This window comes from Bubalus bubalis, chromosome 17 (genome assembly GCF_019923935.1).
Source record: "Bubalus bubalis isolate 160015118507 breed Murrah chromosome 17, NDDB_SH_1, whole genome shotgun sequence".
In the NCBI taxonomy this organism is placed as follows: domain Eukaryota; kingdom Metazoa; phylum Chordata; class Mammalia; order Artiodactyla; family Bovidae; genus Bubalus; species Bubalus bubalis.
In genome coordinates this window covers 32,238,362-32,262,012 of record NC_059173.1, presented here as the reverse complement: position 1 = coordinate 32,262,012, position 23,651 = coordinate 32,238,362, and the positions used below count along the sequence as shown (strand labels likewise).

Below are 23,651 nucleotides of genomic sequence, written 5' to 3'. Positions count from 1 at the left end.
CAGCATGTAAGCCAGGAGGCGTTGCTGGGCTCCATAACACTGTTTGTAAGAGTGGTGGGCTGGATGCCAGCCTCTGGTCTACAACATAATACACACTTTACGTGAAGTGTTGAACTTGACAAGTCAAACGTACATTACAGGCTAATGGTGTATCTTGCTTTTGGTGCTGAATCTTGGAAGAATTGGAGACGTAAATAGATGCTTCAGCACTTAACAAAGTTTTATTTAAGAGAAATATTCATAATCTTTATGGGACAATTGTATAAAATGATTTCACTGGTAATTATTGTTTGAATACTGATCACTAATATATTGTAAGGTATTTTGATACCTGTGAACTTCCAAATACTGGAAGTTAGTTTGCCATCTGTTTTAGAGACTGAAGCCAGCTGCAGTTTACATTCCGTTGTATGCAGGGCCTCCCCCGCCTTCAGGTACCACCCAGTTAATGTTCTGACTTGGATCCTTAATATCACATGTTTTACAGTGCACACAGTTCTGAGCATTTATCTGTAGCCGAAATCCATCACCTTGTTCCACAGGGACAAATTCATAAACTCCTGTGAGGAAAAATAGACAACATGGTGCAGTAGCTGACTTCAAAGTAGAAGCTGAGGTCCTGGAGAAACTAGCCACAGAAACCCACAAGGTTTGCGGACAGAACATTTACCCACAGAGAATATTATAAAGATCTGGGTATGTGCATTTGCTATTGTTTTAAATCAGATACGATAAAAGCAGAAGGTGTGGTAGCATGTGGTTGAGTTGGTGTAACTAACAAGGGAAATCTTCATTGAGCAGTTTCTGAATGTGATGTTATATATAGGCCTGCACAGGAGACACCACAATACAATGAAATAGACTGCATAATGGGGGTTTTGTTTTCAGTGTATGTAGCAGTTACATTATAGTGTTACTATCTGAGCCTTCAGTCAGTCACAGTAGTAACATCAGAGATCACTGATCTCAATATCAAATATAATGAGAAAGTGTGGAATTTTGCAAGAATTTCATGTGCCATGTGAAATGAGCAAATGCTGGGAAAATGGCACCAGTCGGCTTGTTCAATGCACGACTGCCACAGATGTTCAATTTTTAAAAAGCGCAACATCCACCAAGTGCAATAACATGAGATCTGTTCATATGTATGTGGCTACAGCTGCAAAGATCAGCTCTTACCCTCAGTTTACAAGCCATTGAGATTACAGGGTTAGGAGCGAAAGTCAGAGACGGTCACAGCCCTCCCCTTGTCCAGAGTACACTGGTTTTCACACACCTGAGTACAGTCTGTCTCACCACTGCTGGAGACTAGTTCCTACTATAATTCTAGTTGAAAGCTTAGCACTAAAAGATACAGTATCCATGATGGATTTAAAGTCTGGAAGCATTTCCCTCGGCTGCATGTGGCCAAAATCTAGTATTTTAGGATATCTACATACATATTGTATGTGTATATGTGCGTGTGTATGTCAGCATAGAAACCAGTCAATCCTAAAGGAAATCAACCCTGAACATGCACTGGAAGGACCAATGCTAAAGCTGAAGCTCCAATACTTTGGCTACCTGATGTGAAGAGCTGACTCACTGGAAAAAACCTTGATGCTGGCAAAAGGAGAAGGGGGTGGCAGAGATGGTTAGACAGCATCACTGACTGGATGGACATGAATTTAAGCAAACTGGGAGATAGTGAAGGACAGAAGCCTGGTGTGCTGCAGTCAATGGGGTAACAGTCAGACACAAGTTAGCAACTAAACATGTGATGGGTATACACACATACGGATGGGAGCAGCTGTGACAAAAATGGTTTTTAAGTCGCATGAATATGGAGAGAGATGTTTGGTGCTTTTTCCCACAACCCTCACCTTGGGCTGAGGGTAAACAATTTTTCTGAGAAATGCCATCTAAATTAGGCTTAAGAAATCCCTACTCTAAATTGCTAATGAGAGTAAGAACCGTAAGAATAATGGTTTTCAAAAGGAATCTAGATGTAGGAGTCGTTTACAATTTCTAAGCAATAGGAGGAGAAATTTCTTAAAATCATGGAAGCCTGTTTTTGATGTGTTAAAGCGGATACTTGGAGCACATGTGGAAATGAACGTACTAACCTGCAGGGCAGAATCGCTGCTCGGGCCCGTCATATATGGACAGGTTTCTGTTGACAGGCACGCTGTCGTCTTTCAAGGTCAGATGTGCTGGCTGGTCGTGTTCATGGTTGGTACCGCTCAGAGCCACGGATGACAGAAGGTCAAAACTGATCTGCCCGTCTGGTTTTGGATACTCAATGGGTGTGCAGTCCTTGGCTGGCTTGAGCTTATCTGAGTCAGACCCTTCCAAAGTTTTGAGGAAGATTTTTAGTAAAAACAACTAATTTTAAAGTACTTCCTTAGACACTTAATAACTTGTAAATATTATACTGAAGAAGCAAGATTTTAGCCCTCTTAAAACAATACCCTGTTCTCTTAACGACACTGAATTAATTTCTCTCATATGGCAAGTTTAGAACAGTAAAGTAAGAAAATTCTCCTTCTTCCGACTGACTGGATCCCGTTCCTGAGTTAATGACTAACGCTTATGCTCACAGGGGCCAGAATTACCTTTATGTTTCAGAGTCCAGGGCTCCATCCCCCTGAATATCCAGTAGAAGATTCCAGTGTAAATCATCCCTCCGTACACACCCAGGATGCTGTGGCAGGACGGTCGGATGTTCCTGACAGCATAGAGCTCTTTCCACACCCACGACTTCTTCAAATTGTCCTCGTACTCAGTTATATCAAGCCCTTTTTATTAAAAAAAAAAAAAAATAGTGTTAAATTGCCTCAAGGAGTCTTACTGTCAAGGTACTTGGCTACCAAAATAAGTGATGCATCTTACGTAATTACAAAAAGCAGGTGGTCATGTAAGACTACACTTGAAGAATCTTTTGTACATAAATGTTGACATCATCCAAAAAGAACCCATTTGATGTGGTGTTAATAGGCAAGGCAGTAAGGCCAAACTGGTAGCATGGGAAATAAGTTTCAAAATTCAGTGAACCTGAAAAGGAAGCTAAGAGAGCTTATGCTACTTATGAAAGTGAGAAATCTCAGAACTGATCAGCGAAGCCCTCCTACCTGCTATGGGTTGCACTGTACCCACCCCGAAAGGCATTTTGATGTTGTAATCCTGAGGAGTCTCAGACTGGGTCACGCTGGGCTGTCTCAGATGGAGTCAGAATAGGGTCGCTGCTTGTGTAATGAGTTCAAACGAGGTTATATTGGAGTGGACTGGGCCCTCAGTCCAATGATTGGTGTTTTAACAAGATGACACACACAGAGAAGACTTCAGAGGAAGCCAGGGCAGAGGCTGGAGTTGCTGTGCCAGGAGCCAAGAATACCAGGGGCTCCCGGAAGCTGGAAACCAACCTGGAGAGGGAGTGGTCCTGCCAACACCTTCACTTCGAGTTGCTGGTGTGGGGAACTGAGAATAATCAAGCCGCCCAGTCTGTGGTGCTTTGTATGATAGCCCTAGGAGATGACTGCCTGACAATGCCTAAAGCTCGGGGCTTGCATTTAACCTCTAGCTGGATGTCTTAGTTCTGGTTACCTCCTGTGAGCTCCACGGTGAGCAGCCTCACTGCTCCACCTGGTCTCGGTGACCTGCTCACTCCGCCCTTCCGGTATGGAACCCCGTGTGCAGTGAGAGCACCCTTGGGACACACCCTTGGTGCGGATTCTGTCCCCTGCAGCTCCTCCCCCTCCCCACTGCCCAGGCCTCCACGCCTCCAGGACACCTGAAGGTACAAACTCCTGGGCAAGCATCAAGTTACTGGACTCTGGAGTACGGTGTAAATCAAGTATTGAGTTGCTACTGTTGTTTGCGGTTCACAGGGAATGAAGCCCCTGCTCTTGATTTTCCATCCAGGAGGCAGGAGATAAAGTTGATCAATTTGGCCGAAAGGTGGAAAATACCATACGGAAAGAGGGGCTGGGGCTGGGAGTGCTGTGTGTGTACATATGTGTGTGTGTACATATGTGTGTGTACACAGTGTATGGATCAACATGGAGCCACTAGAGAGATCTGAGCAGAGGTGCAGGGAACTCAGGGGTGCCTGGCGCTCCCAGGACCTGGGAAGCAGCAACAGGACCAGAAAGGAGAGTGAAAGGAGGTGAAGGCCAGAGGGGTGGGGCAGGTCCTGCTGTTCTTGGGGAAGAGATGAGACTGCCTGAGAAGAGGCTGTCCTTGGATGAACGGTCTCCTGAGGGGTCCTTGGGCCAGGCCTGTGGAGCCTGCAGCCATGACTCCTCTGCCTGCCCAGGAACAAACATCTGGGGGTGCTGGCGAGGGTCTCCCTGGGCGTGTGTACGATGTGATGTGGGGCCCTCATGCCGATTGTGTTCCTGGGGCCAGGACACCACAGGCACTGTTCCACTTTCCACGTTCATAAACTAGAAGGTGGCCGTACAAACCTCGCTCACTGTGAGTAGGCCATAGGTTTCTTTGCCCAGCACGCATCTTAGTGCTTTGTATAAAGGGACAGACACAGTAAGCATCTTCCAGTATCCAGTGAAATAGACATAAAGACCAAGATTCTTAATTGTATTTACTGTCCTCCTCCATGTGCACACTGAGTGTATGTTTAAACATGTCTCTGTGAAGAACCTGAGAATACACAGGAAGTTCTTACCTATCGTCTTTGATTGGAGATTTTCATTAGTTAGTTGATTAAAAATAGATTCTGCTGCCAAAATACCACTTTTCATTGCTGTGTGAGTGCCTTTGATCTTGGGAACATTCATGAAACCAGGGCTACAACCAATAAGTAATCCCCCAGGGAAGGTGAGCTTTGGTATACACTGAGGAAAGAAAGAAAGTGCATTTGTTAGTTCAGATTCAACAAACACTCTACAACTAAATACTCCACACTACAGCCTCTTTTAAAGCTGTAGAGAAAAACTGAAAAAAAAAAAATTACATGAAAATGAATATAGTTAAAGGAAAAATCGGAGCAAAAGCAGTTTTCCCCCTTCCCTGAAAATGAGGATCAGAACTGTCACTCTTTTTCTATTAAGGATTTTCCCATCTTCCTCCCCATGACTTACCCACATGAGACATATGTAAGACCAGAGCATCAGCACTTAAATAAAATGTTATTTATACATATCCATGTCATAATTAAAAGTATTCTCTAAACCTGAAAGACTATTATGTAAATTGTGATTTGCTTTTATAGCCATTCTGGGTAACACAGGATTTACCAAGAATGTTATCTTAACTCTACGTGCCCTTTTGTCTTACCTTGATGTTCAGGGATGGAAACCTAGATTGTAATCATGGCATCACCACAATTAGCTACCACCCTAAATAATATATTTTACTTAACCTAAGAGTAAACTGAATTTCCAAAATAAATCTTAAAGACGACTGTTTGGACCTTAGTATACATTTCTGATTAAAAACAATGTAATCAAAGGTGGTGATGTTTTGGTTTAGTCCCATAATGTAGCAGCTAAGTTGTGGATAGTTAGCACGGGAAAATGTACTGTAATCTAATCTACAGAGTAAAAATGAAAAAAGAGACAGTGGCTCTTTCCTCGTCATGTATTATTTCCTTCTCTGGAACCTTCCTAAAGAACGCCATGAGTCTCTGCTGAGAAAGCGGTGGGTGGTGACAGTCTGCCAGATGAAGCTGACAGGGACCCCGAGGACACCAGCTGCCACACCGACGGCATGCTGCCCCGGCTCCTGGCAGTTACTGAAGTCTAACCTTGAGGGGGAGGTGGTAACAAGTCAAGGGAGTGCTGGCAAAAGAAGGGTTGGGCCAGGGCCTTTCACAGTACGTGTGGGGGTCACTGTATGACTGGGGTTCTCAGACCAACTCAGTATCAGAATCACAGAGACAAAAGAGCACAAAATTAGGATCACAGAGCAGACACAGAAAGAATGCCAGGGGCTGAAAACAGAGATAATGGTCAGGAACCTGGATTATGACAATGCTTTTCTCAAATAAGGCTGTGGCCTTGCTATTCCTAAATTTGATTCAAGAACCAGAAGACTGAAGTTTAATAAAAGGACATGGATTGCTAGTGTAAATTCTTCCCAATGGGCGCTTAAGTCTTAAGTGTTATGGCCCAAGGGAAATGCGTGTTTTCCAGTTCTGGGAGGACCCCAACCTGTGTGGGAGGAGTTATTGGCAGTTGAGCATCTTGTTAAGGAGCTAGGGGCCCAGGAAAACTCGTACTGAAAAATGTATCCTGGGACAACTGTTGAACAGGGCTAAATAATTAGAAAGCTTTGGTACAGACTGAGGAAAGAGAAATAAAAAGTCATGTAATACTTGTTATACTCAAAATAATACTTGTAATACTCAAAATAAAATCCAATGTTCTCAATTTTTGCATCTTAAGGGTCTTCAAAAACTTAATGGGAGTTTCCGAATCTCTGACTAAATCAGAAAACTTAGGTAAGAAGTGTGTGTGTGTGCAGGGCGGGGGCGGATCATCTCTTGCTGCCCATCTAAAGATCATCCGGGACGCTGAAGTGAACAGGCAGATGATGTAAATACGAATCTGTATGTACTGCTGAGTATACAGAAGCCTTTATACTAGAAATGAAAGAGCAGCATTAGGGTGGCAGTAGCTATTGTGGACATTATTCAGAAGAGTTTAATGGGCTTGAACACAGGGAATTTAACAAAAATTACTGCAAATGAGTAACTACTCTAGAAATAAAAACCTCATGAGAGGTAATCCTGTAGCAATGGAACTTAGGGACAGTGTTATTTTAGAACTCTAGCAATTCCATTCATAATTTAGTTGTGATTTTACTTGACTTTATGAATGTATTTAGAACTTCACTTAAGGTTAAGTTAACTTAAAAAAGATACCCAATTTCTGAAGTAGTTCTAATTTTGAACATATACTACAATAGGACAAATAAGGGTAAAAACTTAACAGAGGTCACTTAAAGGACATGGATATTACTAGGTAGTTGAGATGAATTAATTACCTTTGCTGAAAACTACTATTGTCCTTGACTTTCCTGGCAGCTAGCTAAGGAATAAAGGAGAAGATCTTGTTTAAATTTTCTGGTTAAAAACAAACCAACAAACAAAAAAAGGCCCATGAATTTTTCTCTAGAAACAAGTATATCCTTAAAACCAAATCCATGGTATAATTTATTTAACTCTGGTGTGGTAGGTACAGTTTTATAAATACTAGAGTGCTTTGCTTGGTTACTTAAATTTTCTCCCTATGAGATAACCTTCTATTGTTTACCTAGAGTTGTGACCTCATGTTTCAACATTGCATTCACCAATACAGAAATAAGGAATAAAAAAGAAGGCAGAGTTACCTGAAGGCCACCTTCATTGAGTGCTCTGGCTCCATAGGCAATCCTTTTCCCACCTTCCAATGTTGACTGGACGCTGGGGTGGTGTTTCCACCTTTGAAACTCTCTAAATGGACTGAGGTACGGGTTTTGATAGTCCAGACCAACCTTAAAATGTTTATATTTAAATAAGACATTGCTATTTCAAATTATATCAAGATGAAGTATGGGCAATTATTTATCAGAAAACATATACATTAAAATTCTTATTCTCAAAGGACTTAGAGAAATATATGCAATGATCCAAATTTAATTAAATAATTGGAATAAAATCTCTTTGGAAAAGAAGGGCAAACAATACATGCCATGTGTTTATAACTTGCAAAACTTAAAATACTTAGAACATACTAATAAATCACTGTACTAAGTCAAAATTAAAATTAAAAAATATTTGTAGGTAGGTGTCATGCATTATGTGTCTACAAAAGGAGTTGTAATAATTTATTATTCATTTATCAACACCAACTCTAGAAATCAACTAATAAGCTCTATATAGTACACTGAGGCAAAAATTAAGAAACCGAATATAATCGTATTTATAAAGAGGGCAAGAAATATGAGGTTATATTTTACACGGTATTATGAAATGCTGAAATTAGTAACCAAGTCTTTTTTGCTCTGAGAAGATTAAATCACTATAAAAAATAAACAAAAGGAATGCACTGAAGACACCAATAGTGCACAAAGTTAATGTATGATATACAAGTCTAATCAACATTGAACTATAAAGCTGCAACCAGCGGCAAGGCGCAATTACTCATTGTTTTCCATTCCCTGTAATGGTCAAGATGTAATTTATTGCAAAGATGTAAGAGACCAAGAGGGAGAAAAGGTGCCTGTTAAAAAGTTACAGGTTCAAACCTGGTGTGGACTGCATTTCCAGAGATGGCGTGCCTCAGTGGACACGGGCTTCAGGTAGGACAGGTTTGGGCGGGAGTCCTGCCTCTGTCACTTAATTGGGTGTGTTTGGGAAGGCTGTTTTGCCTATGGGAACTTCAGTTTTCCCATAAGTAAAATAAGGATGGACAGACTTCATGGGAATCTTATGGAACGGCATTCCCAGGGAAGCACCCAGCACAGGGTCTGGCGTGTAGCAGAAGTAGACTGATGTTGACAATGGCCATAAGCATTTCATGCATGGATAAAAGCAGAAAGGGAGCTTTAAGTGATTAGCCTTTCACATTCTCCAGATTTGACACCCTGGTTTTGTAACACTGAGGAGCACTGACTCTCACAGTGGAACTTCCTATCATGGGCATATGACTCACCACAAAGCCAAGTGCTACCAGGGGCTCCCCTTCATTTAGGTGGTAGAGGAACGAGCCCCCATAGGTGTGTCTGTCCAGGGGCCAGCCGACGGTGTGATCCACTCTCCCAGGTTTCCACTTCTTCTCATCAATAACCCATAACTTAAAAAAAAAAAAAGGTCCTAGTGTATAATTTAGATATTTTATGTCACCACATGTACAAAAGCTGCTAAGTTTTATGTTTTATTTTTGAAGTTATAAGTGGAAAACTGTAATGAGAGAAACACATAAAAGGCATTTCAAACATCCCAGCAAACTGCAGGGATGAATGGAAGTAAATAAATGAGTTAGGAAATTCAGGAATGCTTAAGACATTAACCAGGTTCTCAAATGGGTAAGGTGTTCATGTTTGTAGGAAATGCCATAGTGGGAATGAGGTCTGGTAGCCACCTAACATCTGGATCCAGGTGGGGGCCACGCAGGAGTGCTTGCCTCATAAAGTGCACTGAGCCCTGCATGTCAGAGCTGCTACTTCACAGGACAGATGTTATTTTTCAGTAGAAAAAAGTTTATTTCCTCCTGCACTGCCTTCCCCCCAACTGAAGCAAATAGATCATCCTACTTTCAGAAGGGTAAGGTCTAAATTTTATACAACAATTTTCATGTGAAATACTATCTAAAAACCAGATTTTACGTGACATCACATAGTGTTAAGTGCTATCTGCCAAGTGAAGGTTGCTCAGTCATGTCCGACTGTTTGTGACACCATGGACTATACAGTCCATGGAATTCTCCAGGCCAGAATACTGGAGAGGGTAGCCTTTCCCTTCTCCAGGGATCTTTCCAACCCAGGGATCAAACCCAGGTCTCCCACATTGCAGGCAGATTCTTTACCAGCTGAGCCACAAGGGAAGCCCAAGAATACTGGAGTGGGTAGCCTATTCCTTCTCCAGTGGATCTTCCTGACCCAGGAATCAAACCAGGGTCTCCTGCATTGCAGGTGGATTCTTTACCAACTGAGCTATGAGGGAAGCAATCCACCAAAACAAGCCCTTATTCACAATATAACAACTCTAGTTATGTACAGAATTTGAACCTTTCTGAGTTTTACCCCCCAAAATATTTTTAACAAAAGAATTATAATGAAACTCTTATGTTAATAAACCTAAAGTTTGGGAAATCAGACTAGAGATCGGATAAACTGAGAAAATATCATTTAACCTAATAAAAATGTATGCTGCAGATTAAATATATTGAGTGGGTACTCCATAAACTAAGTTATTTTTACATTATAATTTTGTATAAGCAATTCTTATAGGATGTGGTCATCTTACAAAGAGCATATGGATAACAGGTCAAATCCTATTAGGGAGATGGAATTACAATGAAAAAAAATTAATGTCACAAATATTTTCAAATTCAAGACTTATTTCAATCAACATTTGACAAAACAAGTAGGACATGCAGACACAATTTATATAATAGTGAAATTTGATTAGTTATATTCTCTAGCCCCTTGAAAGAAAGTGAAGTCGCTCAGTCGTGTCCGAATCTTTGTGACCCCATGGACTGTAGCCTACCAGGCTCTTCCATCCGTGGGATTTTTCCAGGCAAGAGTACTAGAGTGGGCTGCCATTTCCTTCTCCAGGGGATCTTCCCAACCCAAGGACTGAACCTGGGTCTCCTGCATTGCAGACAGATGCTTTACTGTCTGAGCCACCAGGAAAGCCTCTTGAAAAATATCCCAAATATCTTCAGTCATTATGAACATTTCCAATTAATGATAATTACATGACAATACAAATGAGTATAAGCTTCATCTTGCCACATTAAAATTACACCAGCAAATGCAGGTACCTCCTTCAGCCCAATTCCATAGGTCTGAGGCTCGCAGTTGGCCCTTAAGTCGAACTTCCTATACAGCTGCTTGGCCAGGTGTCCGTGGCAGCCCTCTGCAAAAATTGTGACTTTAGCATGTAGTTCCAGTCCCCGCTCGAAAGTTGTCTAAGAAATAAGAACACGTTAAATTGCAACATTTGACAGTTTTTAAAATATTCACATTCTGGTTGGTTTTGAATTGAACTATGATTTAGATATAGAAGAGAAGGTACAAATATATAATTTTAGAAGTAAAACTAATTACTGTTATAAGTGGAATTTAAATTTATAAGGCAGTCAATCAATATCTTGTGTCTTTATTATATTTACTTTTTCACTTCAAAAGTACTTGATTGAATGGTTAAGTTTGTAAGAATTAAAACAAACAAACAAATAGAGCATGCTCCCTCTCCCCATTACCTACAAATGAATGTACAGTGAGAAGTGAGGGGGAAGGGCCAAATGGATGAAGGGGGTCACCTGTGCGGTGACAGATGGTAACCAGGCGTGGGGTGGTTGTCACTCTCCAGTGTGTACAGAAGTTGAATTATAACACTGGATGCCTGAAACTTCTATCATTAAAAAACATTTTTTACCTCACACCAGTCAGCAGGGCCAGCAGCAAAAAGTCTGCAAATAACAAATGCTGGAGAGGGTGTGGGGAAAAGGAGACTCTCCTACACTGTTGATGGGAATGTAAACTGGTGCAGGCGCTATGGAGAACAGTATGGAGATTCCTTAAGAAACTGAAAACAGAGTGACCATATGATCCAGCAATCCCTCACCTGTGCATATATCTGGAGAAAACTCTTAATTCAAAAATCTGGAAGCACTCCTATAGTCATTGCAGCACTATTTACATTAGCCAAGACATGGAAGCAACTTAAATGTCCATCAACAGATGAAAGGATAAAGAAGATGCGGTGCATATACACAAAGAAATACTCAGCCATAAAAAAGAATGAAATAATGCCATTTGCAGCAACATGGATGGACCCAGAGATGATCATTCTAAGTTCAGTAAGTCAGACAGAGAAAACCAACTATCACATGGTACCATTCATACGTGGAATCTAATTTTTAAAAAATGAGACAAATGAACTTAGTTACACAACAGAAATAGATTCACAGACTTTGAAGACAAACCTATGATTACCAAAGGAGAAATGTGTGGGGAGGAGGGGAGGAATCAATCAGGAACTTCCATTACTGGGAGTGTGAACACCTTTCTCATTTGCTGGTAACTCTGTGCTTGTCTCGTGCATCATCCACGTGCACGTGCACCCTATAAATGACTCTGCTTAGTGCCTCTGAATTTGTTTTTGTCTTCCTCTTACTACACTTCATCATCCATAAACCATGTTAAGAACCTAGTGTGCGGAGTGTTACCCAAATATATACACACACCTATATACTGAGATCTTACATATACAACCAAACTTTTCTGGTTCCTGATGTCACAAAAATAGGATCATATAATCCAACCTTTTGTGCATCTTATTTTCTCACCATAGCACTTCATAGAAATCTCGAAAGTCACTGTGTGGCTCAAATCTTTCCATGCGGGAACACCACAGGTTGGTGCTTCGGTAACAGGTAACAGACATTCACTGTTTCCAGTTCATTTGTGATGAACAGCGTGTTATAAAACATACACCCTGTGGACGTGCCCTTACAACATTGGTGCTTCTGTTCCTGAGTGTTAGGTTTCCAGGAGTGGCACTGCTCCTCCTGGACACACCTACTTTAATTTTGCTAGCTGTCCCCAGAATGTCTTCCCCAGAGTCTGAACAAGTCACATTCCTGCCCGCAGTATGTAAGAAGACACTGTCCCTATTTCCAGCTCGTGACAGTATGTGTGTGTGCGCGCTCAGTTGTGTTTGACTCTTTGCGACCCCATGAACTGTGGCTCATCAGGGCTTCTCCAGGCAAGAACTCTGGAGTGAGTTGCCATTTCCCTTTCCAGGGGATCTTCCCAACCCAGAGATTGAACCTGAACCTCCTGTATTGGCAGGCGGATTCTTTACCACTGAGCCACCTGGCAAGCCCATACCTTTTCTTCTTATGTTTTTGCTAAGTGTAGTACTAACGCACTGCTATGCTAATTTGCATTTTCCTGATTACTCTCTTCAGCATCCTTTTCTTTTTGATTCAAGAACTATTAACTGAATGCATATGGTGTACCAGGTTCTATGCTAGGCACTGGGGAAGAGAGGACAGAAAAGCACCATTCCTTCCCTGGGGTGAGGCACAGGGGCAGGACTAAATATCAGGAACTACGTGGGTGTACAAGGACCAAGTGTGACTGGATGCACGGAGGAGAGCATGGTGGTGGCAGGGGTTCTGGGGAAGAGCCGCGTGACTGGGAGAGCAGGAAGGGTCTCTGTGAGGAGCTGGCCTGGGAGCCGCAGACCCTGGACAAGAGATGTCTAAGGACCTGCCTCCTGGTCAGTGCTCACCTGGATCTGCTCTTCTGTCCATTGTTATGTTTTAAGATTCTGCCTGTTTTTCTAACGTGTTCTCTTTTTTTCTTGTCAATGCAGAAGTGCTCTTTGATATCACTGGCACTTAAACTTTCTCCAATCTACTGCTTATCTGCAGACTTTTTGGTATTTTTGGTATACAAAAATACGAAAAAAGTGCTTAATTTTTAAGTCATTAAAAAAGGCCTGTCTCTTATAGGTTTCTAATTTCTGTTATAGGATGGCTTACCTTACACCTAGGTTGTAATTATAATCTAGATTTCTTTCTAACTTTTTTTTATTGTTTTAAGAAGTCATCAGAATTTTTATAAAATGAAGGTCCAACCCTATCTGCTTCCAGATAGACATGCAGTTTATCTAGCTTAACTTACGCCACAACAATTCAATCTCAGTGAACTAAAGTACTCCTCAGTATATTTCTGCTTCCTCTTAGAGGCAACACACCCTTGTGTGTGCAAGGGGCAGTCCTGGAGCCATACCGCCTCTATTCCAATCCCAGTCCCACTGCCTAACAGGGGTCTGACCCTGGGCAAGTCACTTAACCTCTGAAATGTGAAAACATCCACATCAGAATTCTGACAGGGGGCTTCCCTAGTGGCTCAGTGGTAAAGAATCCACATGTCAATGCAGGAAATGCGGGTTCGATTCCTGGTCCGTGAGGATCCCACATGCTGTGTAACAACTAAGCCCATGTGCCCCAACTACTGAGCTTCTGCTTTAGACCCTGGGAGCCACAACTACTGAAGCCTGCGTGCCTTAGAGCCCGTGCTCCACAACAAGAGAAGCCACTGCAATGAGAGAAGCCCATGTACTGCAATCAAGAGTAGCACCCACTTGCTGCAACGAGAGCAAAGTCCTCACGCAGCAACAAAGACCCAGAGCAGCTAAAAATACGCAAACAAATAAAAATTAAAAAAAAAAGAATTCTGACAGTAAGAAGCCTGACAGATCTAAGATTAGAGCTACTGAATGAGCAGCTGGACAATAATTCTGGGACTTGGAGGAGAGGTGTTTAAAGTTATGTCACTAAATGAGGCCACTACGGAGAAAATATAGGCAGAGGATCCCACAGTGAAGCCTAGAGCCCAGATACTCAGAGGATGGGCAGGGTGGGGGCAGCAGAGGATGCGCAGGCAAAGGCAGAAGGGGGCCCATGAAATATCAGGAAGACCAGGAGAAGGTGGGGTGAAAAGCAGGAAGTGTTTCCGGAAGAAAGTTATTCAGCTGTGCCAGCGTGCCCACCAGGAGGCCAGGTGACAGGACAGAGAACTGGGTCTGCTCGGCGAGGTGTCTGTGAGCCATAAGAAGGGCAGGGGGAAGCCCAGCCATGCCGGAATAAATGAGCCGAACAGCAGAGGACACAGAGTCCACCTTCAGTTCTTCCCCTTCCACACGGCCATCTGAAGACAGACTGAAAAACTTAGACTCTGTAGCTCAAGTTACTGAGATTCCACTGTACTCTTCTATGCTGTTACATCTATACATACACAATATATAAAATATAAAAATCTTTTTACAACTACAAAGTACAGAACACAAAAATATACATTTGGACAAATATCACCAGAACACACACAAAAAGAAAGTATCAGAGTGGGAGAATTTGTGTGCTTCAATGTTGTAATATTAAAAGTAAAATTTTTTAAAGACTAAATGGCAATTTATAATTACCTGACCATAATATAGAAAAGAATAGCCATAACACAGGAAAGAATATAGGAAAACAATATTCTGTTATTATTATTAAGTCCCCTTAAAACTAAGTTCCCCTTCTTACACTGTTAGTAGGAATGTGAGCTGGTGCAGCCACTATGGAGAAGAGAATCGAGGCTCCTTTACAAACTAAAAAGAGAACTACCATATGATTGAATAACCCCATCCCTAGGCATATACCCAGAGAAAACCATAATTTGAAAACAACACATGAACTTCAGTGCTTACTGCAGCACTATTTACAACAGCCAGGAGATGGAAGCAACCTAAAATGTTCATCAAGAGAGAAACAGATAGAGACGATGTGGTATGTATACACGATGGAATACTACTCAGCCATAAAAAGGAATGGAACTGTGCCATTTGCAGAGACATGGATGGGCCTAGAGACTGTCACACAGAGTGAAGTGAGTCAGAGACAGAAAAAAAAATTGTATATTAATGCATATATGTGAAATCTAGAAAAATGGTACAGATGATCTTATCAATATTTGCAGAGCATTAACAGAGAGACAGATGAAGTGAACAAACATATGGTTACCAAGGAGGTAAGGGGAGGTGAAATAAACTGGGAGATCGGGACTGACATATATACACTACTGATACTATGTATAAAATAGATAACTAACGAGAACCTACTGTATACCTCAGGGAACTCTACTCAGTGCTCTGTGGTGACCTAAATGGGAAGGAAATCCGAAAGAGAGGGGATATATGTAAACATATAGGTGATTCACTATGTTGCACAGCAGAAGCTAACATTTTAAAGCAACTGTACTCCAATAAAAATTAAAAAGAAAAAGACAGTAGCAGTCATTTCTCTACCAAACGACGTCTTGGACAAGGCTTACTCTCTTTTCAATAAGTCAATAAAAAATACTATGTACTACTTAAAAAGAAGTTGAAAATGTAAAAAAAAAAACTCAGAAAACTGAGTTCCCTAAAGCAAGTTTCTCTCAATCCAGAATTTTTTTCCCTTTCTGTCGCCTCTGACCTCACCCTGTGCTCTCTGAACACCAATCCACCAGAGTCAGGTGACTACAGTGGCTGTTATGAAAATGCCTTTAATGCACTACAACTGCTGTTACAGGTCCATCACTAACGTACAAACTCAGGCTGTTTCTCCAGTGCGACATGAGCCCACAAACCCTGGAGGCACGGAGCACCTAGCCAGAGAACCATAAACCAGAGACATCCTGACTTCCCAGTCAGAGGAAGTGGTTAATCCCAGCTGCTGCTTTTTTCTCTTGGCCACACTGTGTGGCTTGCGGGCTCTTAGTTCCCCGACTAGCAAATGAACCTGGGCCCTCAGCAGTGAGACTGCCAAGTCTTAACCACTGCACCCCCAGTGAATTCCCAATCCTAACTTCTTCTGCTTTAGGATACCCTCAGCTCGAAGACCAAGCTGGCGTGGATCTGAGGGGCTTCTTTCCCCATGCTGCTCGGCATCCTGGAATAAACCCTTACTTTGTCATAAACTCCCGTTCTCAGAGTTTTGGCTTCTGTGCTGCAGGTACATTCCACACTTTGAGAAGCAGGATGAGATGACAGGTGTCTGCAAACCTGGCTGTGCATCAGAATCCCTGGGGCCAGTTACAAGACAGCTCCGTGGCCCTGCCATAGGGCAGGCTGAGTCCCACAACCTCACGACATTCTGTACGGCCAGGTAAGCCAGCAGCAGGAACAGCGAGGCACTAAGACTTGAGAACGTGGGCACGTGTTTCTCTCTAAGCATGAAGGAGAGAGAAGCAGGAAGACCTGCTTGGGGAAATGCTAGACTAGAGGCGCAGTTCTGTTGTATAATGGGAGAAAAGGACTAACTAGGAGGTGACCCATCTTTCCGGAGGCCCTGGCATTACCTGGCTCTGTGCCAGCCTTGGCGTAACCCTCCATGATCTCAGCCTTCAAGGAGCCTCTATTCTAGTTGAGAAATTAAGACAATAAACAAGCATGAATAGACAAATTTGTTTATCAAGATGTTAATCTGTGTTTTGTTCTTGTTATAGGAAAGGAAGGTTATTCTTTCCTTGTCCTTTCCAAAGGACCTAACAGAGCTGAAATCCATGTAAGAGCTCTTCTTTTACAAATTCAAAAATAATGAGCTGTGAAAACTGGAAGGCCATTCAGGCATATTCTGAAAGCTAGAAAGGCAATCAGTCTTGTATTTACCAAAAGGTGTCAAAGATTCAATCCACATTACTGACAGCAGTGATGCAAACGACTCTCGTGCACAGAAGTGAGGACTGTGGAGGGGAGTGAGCAGCTGGCCCACGCATGCACGGTGTTGATCTCCTTGACCTGGCTATCACATCTTACCAAATCCCTCATGAATAAATGAGTGAAATAATATCTGTGACCTGTGTTTGTTTTATATTTATACGAATCATGTTTTCACCTTTTAAGAAAATTGTTCTTAAACATGTTATATCCACTTATCTAAATTATATTTAATTCAAAGATGTTTATTTTTTAACAATGAGATAAAATTCCACATTAATAACTAAACACTAACATGCACTTAATTAATGTGCAGTCTGTAGCAAGACTAGATCATTGAGTGTGAGTTAATTTTATATTTTACTGTCAGTCTGCAGAGCATGAACTGTCCACAGGCTCACCTTTGGTGCACCGTCCTTCTGTATCCCTACGTCATTTGTGGCAATTCCTTTCACACTGCCATCTTCATGAAAAAGGACCTAAAACAAAAACACTTTTCATTATCACCTAGAGACTCGTAACTGTCTTGCAAAGAAACAACAAACGGCTTTTGATTTTTAGAAGGTGAACTTATTCTGTAGATTATATAGACACAGGCTTAAGAATGTTCAAGTAAAAATAAGAGATGTGCTTTTAAGATACTCCCTTCAAGATCAAACAGAACTCAACTCAAACAGCTTGAAATGGAGGAAATGTCCCAACCTGACGAGGAAGAATGGGAGAGCTACCGAGAGGACACCAAGGAGCTAGGAAGATGCAATGTTTCAGAGGTCAAGGGCATATGTACACAGCCTGGACTCAGGGCCTGTGACACACTGGACTGTCAGTTGGGGTCGCTGAGGACAGTGTCAGGAAAGCCTCTTCCCCAGTGAGCTCAGACCCCAAAACCAAACACTCGAATAAGACAAAACAGAGTGGGGCTGAAGACAGCCCGGGGGTGATTAAAACTTATTTCTGGACCACGAAGAAAGAGGGAAAACTGATCAAAAGTGTGATTGTGAAGATGAGAAGGAACAATTCTCTCTTTTACTCAGTTTCTGTTTCTTCCAGAGGAAGACACTCTTTGGACAGGAAAGAACTGGAACCTCGTGCCAGAAAGCATGCGAGTGAAAAGGTGAGATGAGAACCAGCAGCAATGCACATGGCACCTTGAAACAAACCCATGCCAGGAAGGGCTGTGGCCTGGACCTGTAGACGGCCTTGACAAACAGGAAACTGCAGAGCAGAGGAGAGCTGCTGGGGACTCTGAGAGTGAGTGTGTGTGTGTGTGTGTGTGAACCATGGATGCCACAAACCACCTACTTGTGGCTTGGACACTGACTCCCATTAAGAACAGTTTATTTGGGAGAAATGCAAACCCAAATCCACGTGTATGAACTGGGAACATAGAAACCAGTAGCAGGACGTGTAGTGCCGAGGCCCATGTGTTTTATTTGGCTTACATCTACTGTAATGGGAAAAACAAAGATGGTTTTAATTTCACTGGTGACAAAAAGGACAACTCCCTCTCCTATCCAGATTCTTTCAGCATTTCCTTTAGAAAACTTGACTGTAAATTCTTTCTGTCTCTCGTAGATATATGGGAATCATATAAAAAGCTAAGTAAGATTTCTGGTAGGTCAGCATCTTAGTGTTTCTTGGGTCCTCAGAGACACATCTGACATGTGACCACGGAGGATGGTGTCCAGTCTCCCTGTCTCTGGGGGATAGTCTGGGCTACGTGCCTGCCTCCACATTGTCACTTGCTGCCAGTCAAAAAGATATAGGACGCTTTATTTTTTCCTCTGGAGAAAGATGATTAACATGTATGTAATGGACGGTATCTGTCTGGCTGAGTAAAAGGTTGAGCTCCCTCCGTCTTGGCAATCACCCTAGCAGATGGCCTGTAACTGCACTGCAGTCTTGGTTTAATGCTCATTCAGTAATAAAACTGCTTCATTTTTGTTTATAATTTGTAGAGGTGAGTTTTTTCTGGTTTGGCTGGAGATTTTATTTTTAATAATTTCCCCAACAACAAGTAGTGAGACTCTATATAGTGAGATGTAGTTACCAGAGTTATTTTGAAGGAATTATTGGAAGCACAGTTTCTAGAATGAACATGGTAACCCTTGTTACCATGCTGTAACCAGGCTTCAAGTAGTTGATTCACTCTGGGTGGCAATGAGAATACTGCAGCAACTCAAAATATATAACATGGTGGTTGTCAGAATTGAGAATATTTAATCTGGAAAAAAAATCACCAGTGAAGGTGGGGCAGGAGAGCGGGCATAATAATTGGAAAGCTGTCCTTGGGGGAGGGCACAGATTTGTTCTACACACTGTAAGAAAATAAAGAAACGTCTACTCAATTTACAGAAGAAAGCATTACCAACAATCTGTACAGAGGCTTTTTTCATTCCAGGTTGACCAGAAACCTGATGTGGAAATACCAGGACTTCAAGTACTCTTTGGATTGATCCTGCTAAGATTTCTTCTGATCTTACAACTCTAATATCCTACGGCTTTTTGAAAATATTTATCTATTTACTTCTGTATCATTCTTGGTTTAGTTTCAAAAGAAAAAGTGACCACTTCCCATCAGCATTAGGAGGAGAGAGGCACAAACCTCGGCAGCTGCGTAGCCAGGGTACACCTCCACACCCAGGGCTTCCGCCTGCTCCCCCATCCAGCTCACCAGATGGCCCAGGCGCACGATGTAATTGCCGTGATTGTTCATCGGGAGACCTACAGACAGAGGCTGGATTCAGAAGTCTCACTTTTTAGTGGTAAGTTACAAAAACCTAAGTACTAAATTTAGAAATTCTAAGGTCTAATTTCTGCATTATATACACGCATCATCTTCTGGCCATAATTTCAATTTACTTCCTAATAATTTTGGTCTAGAGTTCAAACTGTTACATTGAAAACAACGTTACAGAGCTAAATCAGAAACTCCTGGTTGCTTTACAAGACTATCCCAATGCTGCTAGACTGGAAGACAAAAAAGCTCTGGGCTCTGGTCCTGCTTTCTTTTCCACAAGCTAGCTGTGTAATTTTGGGCAAGTCCTTCAGGTCTCTGGGCCTTTGCTTTCTCATCTGTAAAAGGAAAGGATTTAACCAGATAAAATGTAGTTCCTTCCAGCTGTGGAATTCTGTATGTCCACAATATTTATCATTCTTTACCTGGAAGAATTGGCACAGGAATTCTGTATTTCTCTGTTAAAATTCCAAATCTATCTTCTGTTACAGGAGTGTTGAGAGGGGCCTGGAAACAAGAGGAGGAGAGAAAAGGGTGTTTTGAGTTCATATCTGTAAGGGTAAACACAAAATAGTAAAATAATATGTCAAAAAGGAAAGAGAACTGTCTTCCTCACTTTTCTTCCATCACTTCCTTTGGAAAACCTGACACTGTAAATCCTTTGTCTCTTTGAGATGCATGGGAATCTTTTTAAAAACTAAACAAGCCAGTTTTCATCTCAGGACTGTCTTTCCTGGGGGACCTGGAGCCACCTTTGAGTGAACCTAAAGGAGGCTGGCCTCCTGTCTCCCTGCCTCTGTGGAGGTCAGGCTGGACACTGGCTCCAGTGGTCAATGGACACAGAAGAGAGGCTTTATTTTTCTTTGGATAAAGACAATTAACAGGTATGGAATGGATTGGATCTGCCTGGCTACATGAGGCTTTGATGTGAAAATTTTTTTCTATTAATATTAGAATTGCTATTTTGTCAATACTAATTAAATGATGCCTATTTCTGAAATACACTGAAGAGAGAAATTAGGCATAATTACAGCATGTCAAGTTTCAAGGAGTCTGCTACTTTAGAAGGAAGAGCATTGTCACTCGTGCAAAGCCCCAGGTCAGCACACCCAGCCTCAGCGCTCACCTCCCAGCCTCGGCGCTAACCTCATTCCATCTCAGCCTCTCTGCCAGTCCTGGTGAGGTGTCCTCCTGGATTCCCCGCCTGGGAGGCGACAGTGCCTGAGACAGCGCTTTTGCTTATGACTCCCGTGCCCCAGCCACGTTCTGTCTGTCAAATCCTCTCCTTTTCTGCTGCTCTTTGGAGCTCCTTTCTGTTTGCTAGATGGGGTGCTGCTCAGAATCACTGAATGAAGCCAATTTGACCTTTAGATTTACTTAGGTGAATTGTGTTTGTTAACAGTTTTCACAACTGTATATATAGAATACTTAGTATTCACAGATACTAAATATTCTAACCTTGAATACCTTGAATAGAAATAATATGGCTCATCTCACAGAAGAAAAAACTGAGATACGCAGAGTATAAGATTTTAACCAAGGTCATACAAACGATGAGCGTAGTAAGACTAGCACTGGGTTCTCTGTATAGCTCGCCGGTGACATGTCTGCTTAGGTTATAAGTCTTACTAATGTATTTCTTTAGAAAATTAGATTAAATTACCCTCTTTGGCTTTAGGTATTAAAAAATAGGATAGTTATAGAAAATTTTATTAAGAACAATGATATAAACACCTATGGAGTAAGTTAGGAAATATCCTCAAAATCAAAAAGCTGTATTTTATTCAAAGACTTTCTCAAGATAATGTCTTCTCATAAATCCAGTACACAAACACAACATGTAGAAAGCATTATGTGAAAATGAGTTAATTTAAAAATTATTGACTATATTTGATGTTAGTCAATTTTTTTGGCCCTTTTAAAATTAAAAACCTATCTATAGTTACCCTCTAAGAGCTAGAACCAGGTGAAAAGGGTTCTCCACATTCCTTTCATCTGGACATAGCAATACAATCAAGATGAGACTTGGTATAAATAACAACTTTTCATACTCCCTTCTCCTTCCAGTCTGGGAACAGCTCTTGGAAAGCTCGTGGATCCAGGCACGCCCCTGAGAGGGTGTGAGCGCCTATCTGAGCAGCTTTCTCCACCAGACACACACGGATGTCCTTCTCATGCTGGGCGGCCAGCTGCTTGAGCCGTGCAGCTGCGGAGAGCCCCGCGGGACCGGCACCCACAATCACCACGTCTGCCTCCTCTGCAAACCGCTCCATGTTCACTCCTGGGAGTGAAGAGGATTTAAACATGCATGACAATTCTGGGATGACTATGACCTGATAAAATCACAAAGTTGGGTTATGAGTACTCACTATCCTTTATAGCATTATTATTTTTTTAAATAAACTTTTTGTTTTGTATTGGGGTATAGCTGATGAACAATCTGTGATAATTTCAGGTGAATAGCAAAGGGGCTCAGCCATACACATACACGTATCCATTCTTCCCCGAACTCCCCTCCCATACAGGCTGCCACAAGGCATTGAGCAGAGTTCTCTGAGCTATACAGTAGGTTCTTGTTGGTCACCCACTTTAAATATAGCAGTGTGTACATGACCATCCCAAACTCCCTATCTGTCTCCCCATTCTCCCCTCCCTGTCACACCCCCCCAAACATAAGTTCATTCTTTAAGCCTATGAGTTACAGCATTATGTATATAAATTGTCCCTCTGCTTCCTGCGAGAGCTATACTAAGTATATTATTGTTTCAGCAGAATGTTCTCTTAGGTTCTGTTTGAGGGCATTATCTTACTTCAGCTTCCATAAATCAACTTTTATTACTGAGATCTATTAGTGTAAGTTTGCAAATATTTGCTTATCTAAATATTAATATGTAACAGATTTGACAAAGTTATAAAATCTTAGGTGATTTTATGCTATCATGAAAGATATAATATCAATATTTACCTCCACAAAATGATACAAAGTTTCTAGAAAGATCTCAACAGTTTCACAGAAATGAAGACTTACCTTCCCATCGCTTGTCCTGATCCCGGGGATAGACAGTATAGTGGGTAGTAATTCGAGGTACAACAGAAGTTGAAGACCATCGTGTAGCACACAGAGGTAGGTAATTTTTCTTAATTTTTATGGCATGAAAGCACTGGTAAACTGCACAAAAATTAGGAACAGTATTATTTTTTCAAATAGTTTTTCTCAGGAGTAGTTTGGAAAAAATTTTAAAGCGCACACACACACAAAATCTAGGACTGGGGATCTGATCTGTTTTCTGTTTGTTGTTGTTTAGTCACTTAGTCACGTCCAACTCTTTTGTGACCCCACAGACTGTAACCTGCCAGGCTCCTCTGTCCATGGGATTTCTCATGCAAGAATCCTGGAGTTTTCTGTTAATTAGCCCTAAAACCTTAAAGAATCACTCAACTGTTATAGGTTTGTTTCCTCATTCAAAAAAGTAAAGGGTTACCAGGTGATCACTAAGGTACCATCTTTTTTTTTTTTTTTTTTTTTTAAGTCTTGCCACACAGCTTACAAGGTCTTAGCTCCCTGACAAGGGATTGAACCCAGGGCCACGGCAGTGAAAGTGCTGAGTCTTCACCACTGGATTGCCAGGAAACCTCCCCCCCCACTAAGGTAACTGTGTGAGTCCACATGATGCCTTCTCTTTGGAAACCTGTTTATCTTCTGGCCACATCAACACTGCAGACATTCAGTCAGTGAACAGTTAAAGCTACACTGCAGAGCCCTTAGCTGGGAGAGAACTGAAGCAGACTATCCTCTTTCCAAGGTAGACAATCCAGTTGGCTTTTCCTCATAATGCAATGTTCACAAACTAGAACATTTTAAAAGCTTCTTAATAAGCTAATCTATTCAATTTACCTTATGTCAAGCTTCACCTATAAATAGAATGACTGTATAATTTACCACCTAAACCAGATACTTGGAGAGCGCTACAGTGAAAGTGAAAGTCACTCAGTCATGTCCAACTCTTTGTG

The 23,651-nt window shown here is 41.7% G+C and overlaps 1 protein-coding gene across 2 annotated transcripts in view; it reads right to left on the bottom strand.

The window, feature by feature from the left end:
* Positions 1–195: 195 nt before the first annotated feature.
* ETFDH (electron transfer flavoprotein dehydrogenase) overlaps positions 196–23,651 on the bottom strand; it is a 44,233-nt gene continuing 20,777 nt past the window's right edge. For both annotated transcript variants that reach the window (XM_006073910.4, XM_006073907.4), the window contains exons 2-13: positions 22,669–22,809; positions 21,692–21,921; positions 20,066–20,147; positions 19,509–19,627; positions 17,305–17,382; positions 10,470–10,616; positions 8,634–8,774; positions 7,330–7,473; positions 4,664–4,832; positions 2,595–2,777; positions 2,106–2,327; positions 196–560 (exon numbers count right to left, since the gene is read on the bottom strand). In XM_006073910.4, coding sequence (XP_006073972.2) covers positions 397–560; positions 2,106–2,327; positions 2,595–2,777; positions 4,664–4,832; positions 7,330–7,473; positions 8,634–8,774; positions 10,470–10,616; positions 17,305–17,382; positions 19,509–19,627; positions 20,066–20,147; positions 21,692–21,921; positions 22,669–22,809 — 1,820 coding nt within the window. In that variant the 3' untranslated portion in view covers positions 196–396. The remainder of the gene's footprint in view (positions 561–2,105; positions 2,328–2,594; positions 2,778–4,663; positions 4,833–7,329; positions 7,474–8,633; positions 8,775–10,469; positions 10,617–17,304; positions 17,383–19,508; positions 19,628–20,065; positions 20,148–21,691; positions 21,922–22,668; positions 22,810–23,651) is intronic.